An 8,707-nucleotide genomic window follows, 5' to 3' on the forward strand; every position below is an offset into this window, starting at 1 on the left:
TAGAAGCTTCCCCTGTGTTTGACATAGTGTCAGCAGGTTCCAAGACGGACCCACTGCTGGCCAAGGCTGAGCCCTTCAGTGACGGTGGCAGCACCTCTGGGATAACAAATTTTAGAAGGAAAAACAAGCTAATGCACAGAAGCAACTGCAGCTAGAGAAGAGAGGAGTGAGAATATGTGACAGAAACAACCCTGCAGACCCCAAGATCAGTGCAGAAGGAGGTGCTCCAGACACCAGAGCAGAGATTCCCCTGCAGCCCATGGTGCAGACCATGGTGAGGCAGCTGTGCTCCTGGAGCCAATGGAAGTCCATGGGGGAGCAGAGATCCACCTGAAGCCCCTGGAGGAACCCCTGCTGGAGCAGGTGGATGCCTGAAGGAGGCTGTGATGGCTTTGGTGGGCACATGGTGTCCAACCAAGTTCAAACCACCACACACACCTTAAGACAGATGTGAATTATCCGTCTGAGATATAGCTGGGAATAAGTAGCTCCTTTATTTTAAATTATCCATTCATCCTAGTTAATCTTTTCATTGTAATCTAATTCACTGGAATTTTTCCAAATTCTCTCCTTTAGAAAGTCAGTAACACTTGTTTATCCCACAAATGTGCTGGAGAGTTGTCTAGGAAGAATTCTGGGAATGGAGATTGTAAGATAAGTGCTAAGTATTATTGATTTGGGAATGTGCTGCAATTATTCTAATAATATGGCAAAGACGAATCATTAAGTTGGACTGTCATGCTTGACACACTTCACGTCTCCCCTGGGAGCATCATTGGTGACCACATGGAGGGGCAGCAGGGAGTAAAAGTCCAAAGCCCGGACAAGGCTCAGCATGCTCTCCACATCATCTCAGGTCTGTCCCACAGTATACCTTGCCAGAGAGGATGTTGGGGTAACAAATGGGAGCTTCCTTCTCCCACAGCAGGGAGTCTCCAACTTCTATCACTCTTCACTTCCTCCTGCATGGATTAGGCTCTGCAAGCTCCGATGCTTTGCTGGAGAGAGCTTTCAGCCTCTCACCTGGTACCAAAGCACTGAAGCTATTAAAGAGCTACAAGGGCCACTCTTGTCTCTGATACACCCTCCAGTCATCCATGACCTTTCAAACTATCTTTTGTTCTGGTTTTATACAGTATCTATAAGGATCCACATTTGTTTTGTAAGTGGTATGATAATACAGAACAAACTCGTGATCATTTGGTGTTACCTTGCTGTAATAAAAGTTTAAGAGTGAGAGTAAGTGGCAAGTTATTTCAGGTTTCATGCTGCCTCTGTGGTTCTTTGATACTATGATAACTCTTATATAGAGAGGCTTATTTATGTTAAACTTTCATTAAATCAGGCTAGATACCAAATCACAAACTCTTGCCTTCTGAAATGCTCAGTTTAATGGATGAATTCAGCCTAAAGCATTATGAGGCCTGTTCAATTACATTACAATCCTGTGCTGGAACTGAGAATTCCTTTTCAACAGAGAAGACTATGAAAATATCGAACTTCACAGCTGCACTTTTGCCAGCAAGAACATTTTGTAATCTTTGGATTGTGGTATCTTCATTGCTGGCTGAAATATGGATCAGATTTGGCTACTTAAAACAACAGATTGAAAATCAGTATGAGTATATGAATAAAACAAAAAAGAAGAAACAGCTCCATATTCAAGCAGAATTTTATTCAAAATCCTGGAAGTACAGATCTACATTTCCAAAGGTAGCTAGTCATTCTGATGTTTGATTTGACACATCAAAGCAGACTCAAGTCTTCATAGCAGTAAAGTTCAGCAATCTGTAAAAAACCAGGATCTGCTCTCAGGATGGATGAGACATTACATAGTGAGCCCCCCAAACCAGTAGTCACTTTTAGGGAAAGACAGCAAAAGGGAGAAACAAAAATGCATATACTTCAGTAAATTCAGCAATGTGGATATATGTTTTGTCCTTTTTCTCTCTTCTATTTATTTCTCCTACATCTTTTCCCTGCATTCCTTACAGTTTCTATCTCTGTTTTCCTGAACTGTGTTCTCTTCAGTTCCCTTCGGGAATTCCTGACCTCCTGTTCTGTGTCTCCCCTTTCATTCCCCTTGTCAGTGCTGCTTCTTTTTCCTTTTGCTAGTTCCTCTCCTTCTGGCACTAAACACAGTGGGCTCACCTCTAGAAACACCTGTTCCTTTTTGTCCATTTCCGTAACCACTACCTACTGCATCTCCCAACTAGTATACTACTCCCTCATTTCTTCCCCAGACCCTTACACAGAAGGGGAGGTGTGAATGGAGATGGTTTGGTGAATATAGGAGTTTAAGCTAGATTGCTCCTAATTTTTCTCCTGTCATATATCTTTTCTGTCACCTCTTCTCTCATGATACCTTCCTGTTCAGAACACGGACTATAGCTAGTGAAGAGAGAACCACTTGTCTCTAGCAGCAGTCCCCCGAGAAGGTGCATCTAAATTCCCAAAGGAAAACCAACAGATCCCATAGATTTCAGCACCTACATCAATTTGAATAAACTGCTTTGTTCTAAAGCTGTTCCTTCTTCATGGATTTTAATAGGAAATGGAGGAGATCATGATCTTTGAAAACTATGGTTGCCTTCGCTAGAAGCCTCAGTTTAACATGAACTTTAAAATTATGCCAACATCTCAAAACTCTGAGTTATTTTTTAGTTGCATTTTAGGCCTACTCTATAACCAAAATGTTCCTACAAGTAGTAACTCTAAAGTAAAGGAGCATGTCAGAAGGCCATACTGCTTAAACAGTTCTTATACCAGTAATAAGTTAATTCATGCTACTGTTGTAACTAAGATGCCACTGTCTCCAGATCTCACAAGATCAAGATCAGAAGTGCTAGTCAAGGAGCTACCTGATTTTTACATCACCAACCCCTAGGACGTGGGAAGGAGCTTCATTTAATGGCAAAATATGCTGAGTTCATATATTCTGCAAGGTCATGGCACTAAAAATATTCCTCTTACAAAGCTAACAAACTCTGTTTCCTTAGGGTTGGAAGCTTTCCCCTTCTACTACGAAGTTCATACATTTCACTGAAGCGGAGAAGGTAGGCACATTTAGAAGACTATGCTAAAAACTACCAGCTTATAAGGAACAGGTTTGCTGCACAAAAGCCACACTCCACAGACTGTAAAGAAATACATTCCCCAGGGCACTAGCTGACCATTGCAGGCAAATACTAAAATACCTGAAAGGTTACCTAGATCAAGCTCTTTTCAGGAGACACGTTGGAAGAGAGCTTTTCCAAACAACTGAATTTGTTAAGGTTGAGTGTTAAGAACAGCAAGTAAGGTTCATTATGAACATGAAACCAACACTCACCACCTATCAGTAGGAAGCAAGTGATTATTCCACACATTTACAAAAGGTTTCAGAATATGAAATAAGGTGACTCAACATAGCAGTCCTAAACAGATTTCTTATGCAAAGATTTCAAGTCTGTTAGCTCTTATTAAAGGAAGAGGTGAGTTAGTTCTGCAGAAAGATGCCCTGCAAGTTAAAAATAAGTTGTTATAATGAACGTTTCTTGTTATCGACTCTTACTTTTTATTCTTGCATGTCTTGAGTAGAGTTGAGGCTGTAAAAGTAAACTGCTTCTGTTCGGTGACACTGCTTTCAGGCTTCTAATGGAGAAATTGTTTTTCACATCCCAAACTCCTTCTAGAGCCACTGTTAGTAATTTGGCAAAACAATAGCATTATAACTGATTACTTCAACTTGTTCTAGAATTAATGAAATGATACACCACAATATTCTTCCATAGTTAATGAAAATAGATTGACATCTTCAGAGAGCAATTCAGATTGCTAAAGGCACACAACGCTCTCTACTGCCTGTAGAACAGATTAAGACTACTAAAGCTCCTAACTGAAGAACAATATAGCTTGGCTATAATATATAAGAAGCAGCAGTAATATCACTGATGCATCCAGCATCATTTTTTGGTCATACTGGAATACCAAATGCCCTCATAAAAAGATAGAAGAAAATACCCCTCCCTCTCCAAAAAAAACCAAAACATGAAAATAAAAACCCAACAAAACCAAAACAAACCAAAACAAAGCCAACACCACCAGAATTAATTAAAAAGCTAATTTATTTTGTGGAAAGGTTACAACTTACTAGCCATCTAATTTATGTAAAACAATACATTTTCATAATCTAAATGGTGTAAATCAGTAACTATCCAACCTGGCAACTATTGTTTATCAGAGCCCAGGCCACTTAGGGAGCATGTCTAATTCTCCAAACGAAACAGATGAAAAAGGAACTCAGTACTCACTGAATAATCTGTACACCACCATCCATCTAACTGTATTTATTATTCATAGCATTGTTGTATTATGCCTACAACATTATGCTATAATATCATTTCTATACTGAACATATAATACCCTTTCTATACTGAGCGTGTTATAGATGCATATCATTCGTTCCTGTAATAAGTATTTCTGTAATGTTTCTATGTTATCTTTAGTACTTTAAGCCCTTTGTAACGTACCTTTCACTGGGAGACTCCTCAGAATTCATGAGAACATATAAGGTAGCATCCAATTATACAATCAGACTGAAATATTGCAGACAATTTTAATTCACTGGCAGATGGAGGCAGCAAAATAGTTGTGTTCAGCTCCTAGTAACGTTAGGAACATGAGCAGATTGAGCAGACCAATGTTAACATCTGCAATTCAGCTACATGTTCAGGTAGCTGAACAGGTTTCAAAGTGCCTTTTTCTCTTCATTTACTATAAACAGAACCTACATAAGTCAGTCGTTTGCAGGTGCGTGCTGTAATTGCCTAACAAGCCTAATCACAAAAATACAGGTGCAGGCTCATATGGTCTTTACATCTGATATCTAATTTAAGTACGTTTTTGTCTGTGAATCCAACAGTTTAAAATTCATTTTGACTGAGTTTAGAATTGGTCTCTCAATCCTACACAAGAGAAACTATTCCAATAATTACAGCACTTCTTTCAAAAGAAAAAGGTAATAAAACCTCTTCCTACTGCTTGGCATTTGTTTCAGCTTTATTAAACTGATAGATCACATGGAAGTATCCATGTTCTCTGTGGTCCCATAATTTCTGACAAAAAAGAAAAAAAAATAATAAAGACTACATTCAACTCTTGTGTTTCTAAATGTTCCCAAGGATATCACATAAATGTTCTGGGTTGCTTTTTTTTCTAAATAATAATTTTGCCACAGTTCCTCAAAACAACCATTTGTCCTGACAAACACTTGCCCTTTGCTGATAAGGAGGATTACCTGCAGCTGGATGTTTAACATCGCATTCTTCTTTCTGAAAATGAACGTGCTCCTCAAGTATTTCTTTAACTCTCCTAGGTGGCTCAACATACACACATTTCTTCCCTGCTAGTAAAACACATTACAAAAGAAACAGTTATTACAAATCCCCTGAAAGCTGACATGCTTTGCTGAATGCAATGTCAAATTATGCTGCTCTGCTTCAGTCTTTAATACACTGTCATTTTAATACATCATAACTTTAATACAGTGTAAGACAAATCATTTACAAATATATAATAGTGTTCAGCCGGCCTCTGCTCCCCAGCACCGAGTGAACCCTCAGGATAGGAGGATGGTACAGGACAGGACCCTGGTGGGTACATCCATATGGGGTGTGCTTATAGCCAAAGCCACCCAGGGCACTCGGGGAGACACGGCCACTGTGCCTCCCACCGACAGACATTCCAAGGCAGGGCCGTGCATGAACGAGCACCCAAGGAGATGTCCTCCCTGCAAGAGGTCTCCAAGGAGCTGAAGAGGGATGCGGGCACCTCACGGCGGCAGGGGAGTCTCTGCCTGACAGGGCGCTGCCCGCGCCAGGGCTGCAGTGCCAGGGGCGGCGAGTGGCCGCCGAGGTGCCCGGGGGGCATCAGTGAGGAGCCGCGGGTGGCTGGCTTGGCTCCCGGAGGGGACACGGCGGGGCAGACCCGGAGTGGGGCAGGGGCGGCCGGGGACCGGGACCGCTGTGCTCACGGGGCTGCTCGCAGCGGGCATCTCTGCCCGCCTCCTCGGCCGCCGCCGCCGGCAGCTCCCGGCCCGCCGCCCTCATGGCCGCCGTGCCCGGGCGTTGGAGTCGGGCTGTTGCCACGGGAGGTTGCCGGGCCGCTCGCGCAGGCGGGGCCCTCACGTCGGGTGCGAGTTCCCGAGGGATGGAGCCCAGAGCCTCGGGCAGCCCTGTGCCCGGGGCCGGCGGATCGGGTCCCACGTTTTCGGTCACAGCGGGGTGTTCTACCCCTTCCACAAACCAGGGATAATCGCGGGGGTGTCCCCCGAGGCCCGGCCCGGCCATCTGCCATCCCCAGAGGACAGCAGACCGTGGCCACCTCATGCCCGCTTAGGGCACAGGTGGGTGGCAGCTCTCGAAACCATTAACAGCTACTCCTTTTTGTCACTCAGCATGACCCCAGGCAGGAGCGGGGCACACACATCACCGGGTACCCCCGTGGGGTGTCACCACTGGCCTGCCTCATGGAAGGATGCCTTGTCATCCTCACTCAAGGCAATGGCAGACTGACAGGAGTAACGAGAGAAGAGTCCTGTTTAACTGATGTAGATCTACTGATACTCAAAAGTACTAGTTTGGTTGTAAAATAAGGCATTTTGAGACGTTGTTTATAGGTCTGAAGTATACTTGACTCTCCTTGTTTTGCCACAGTTACAGTTTTGAGTAAGAGGAACAGCTGCCATTTACAGTAGTCAATGGATGATGCTGCCAGCAGGCACGCAGGGAAGCTGTCCTGCTCACCTGGCTGAAAGCTTTCCTCCATAGTAGCTTCCTTGAAACCAACTCTTTGCATATGGTAGTGAGAATTTATAAGATACAAACCAAGTCTGTTTACACAAATGCATGATGTAATCCATGACACATTTCAAAGCACATTCATTTTCCACTGATGTCCGGAAACCAAATTATCAAAAATAATAAGCATTAAAATCATCTTATACCATTCATAGTTCAGAGGCCGTTCTTCATTTTCTAACAGAAGTGCTGCACATTACACACTCCTTCTAAAAGATGGGTGATGGAAATGCCCTCCAAAGTCACTTGATGAGAGCACCAAATGTGGGCCAACATACCCCAACCCTGCTGCTGCTGCTGTGACAATTGTGCTTCAGCTGTGTTAGTGGTGTCTGGAAGGAGCAAGGGATCACTCAGTAAGAAACCTGCATGGGACAATAGTGTTTTGTTACAGCTCTCATACTGAGAAAAAACTGACAGAACTTCAGGTCTTACATTCAAGTTTCAGTTCAATTTGTTTAGCAGAGAGAAGCAAGTTTCTCCACTTCTAAATTACAGATGGCAAAGTTGAAGCTGAAAATCACGCAGCATGCCATTACCGTGGGAAAATCTTTAATGTCTGTCTCAGTTTAAAGAGACAGAAGTGTTTGCTAAGGAGGGCAGGATACAAGAAAAACCAAGCTCCTCCTTCTGAGTAATTATAACTTTGAAACTAAGAGGCTCCAGTCGAAAAGGTGTGGAAAAGAAAATAACAGCTATTTACTGAAGAAGAGAGAGAGAGAGAGAGAGAGAGAGAGAGAGAGAGAGAGAGAGAGAGAACACGAACAAAGCAGCAATACTCCCGCAACCAAACTCCCCCCGAAAACAATTCAGTACTTTTTGTCTCTCGGCGCAGTTAAAACCATCCCCAGCAGGGGGCGCTGGCGCCTCGGGAGGGGGCTGCAGTGCCTCACCGGTGGCCGGCAGGGGGCGCTGCTGGGCTCTGGCGGCCGCCGCGCCCGTTGGGAACCGCGCGGGGGCGGCCGGATCGGACCAAGGCACGGGAAGGGAGAAGGGAAAGGGTGGCTCCTCCTGCGGACTCACGCTGCCAAAGGCTGGCTCTGGCTGAGGATCTCCTTCCTCGTCAATGGGTGCCGGCTGCTGCCAACACGGGGAAAGAGGAGGGGAAGGGCGGCCCTTCCCCCCCAAAGACTACTCCGCAGATGGCACTGGCTTTCCGATGAATTCCAGGCAAGTCCAGGCAGTGGGCAGAGCAGAGCAGAGCGTGAGGACTCAGATGCGAACTGGGACCTCCCTCGGGGCCAGAAGCCAAAAAATGACCCGGCCGAAAGAAAAACGAACCCCGGACCCCTTCTCTTCACACACCCTCTCCGAGTCCGGGCAAAAGCCAAGTCCCACCTCCCAAGGAAAAAAAAACAATAAAAATAAAAAGCTGCCCCTATGCCCAGCTGAGGCTACAGGAGTATGGGGGTTCTCCTTTACCAATTTAGCTGGTGTGCCGAGGTTATTTAGGATTTCAATGAAGCAGTCGTTAAGTCCAGGGCTCGAAGAATTCTAGCTTGCTGGCAAGGAGCTGTTGGTGTGGGAAAATTTACTAGGAAAAAGTAACAAAATATAAAACTGTAACAATGTACTAACTCAAAGTGGAAGAGAAACACTAAATTACCTGTAACTAAATCAGCTGTAACTAATCAGACAAAACAGTATGCTTGGTGTTTATCCTCACAGAGTTGAGGCTCATTTGTTCCAACCAATGCCACGTCCCTAACCTTAAATCTTTAAGCAATTTAGTTTTGCAAGGGAAAAGTAAACAGGATCTTGATAGAAAGTCGTTTCCTTGAAAAGTAACAGGAAAAATAAACCAAAACTCCTTTCTCACCCTGTGGATAATACTTAGTATTTATGAACGGGCACTTGCATTGATAAAT

At 44.1% G+C, this 8,707-nt stretch overlaps 1 protein-coding gene across 1 annotated transcript; it reads right to left on the reverse strand.

The window, feature by feature from the left end:
* Window positions 1–1,654: 1,654 nt before the first annotated feature.
* Window positions 1,655–6,368, reverse strand: CUNH11orf97 (chromosome unknown C11orf97 homolog). The gene is made up of 4 exons (XM_027735589.2): window positions 6,014–6,368; window positions 5,279–5,386; window positions 3,554–3,679; window positions 1,655–1,788 (listed from the first exon to the last, which is right to left on the reverse strand). Exons 1-4 carry the CDS (start codon window positions 6,366–6,368, stop codon window positions 1,781–1,783), a joined length of 597 nt encoding a protein of 198 aa, XP_027591390.1. The 3' UTR covers window positions 1,655–1,780.
* Between the last annotated feature and the right edge of the window lie 2,339 nt (window positions 6,369–8,707).

This window comes from Pipra filicauda, unplaced genomic scaffold (assembly GCF_003945595.2).
Source record: "Pipra filicauda isolate LSUMZ 115617 unplaced genomic scaffold, ASM394559v2 scaffold184_size3518187_pilon, whole genome shotgun sequence".
NCBI classification, from domain to species: domain Eukaryota; kingdom Metazoa; phylum Chordata; class Aves; order Passeriformes; family Pipridae; genus Pipra; species Pipra filicauda.

Excerpts from the sequence above, each read along its gene's own strand:
- CUNH11orf97 (XM_027735589.2), bottom strand. The coding sequence starts at position 6,368 with ATGAGGTGGCCACGGTCTGCTGTCCTCTGGGGATGGCAGATGGCCGGG. Across the intron at positions 5,387-6,013 it reads TGCCCGCTGCGAGCAGCCCC|CAGGGAAGAAATGTGTGTAT; the intron begins GTGAGCACAGCG and ends GTGTTTTACTAG. Across the intron at positions 3,680-5,278 it reads TGTTAAACATCCAGCTGCAG|TGGCTCTAGAAGGAGTTTGG; the intron begins GTAATCCTCCTT and ends AATTACTAACAG.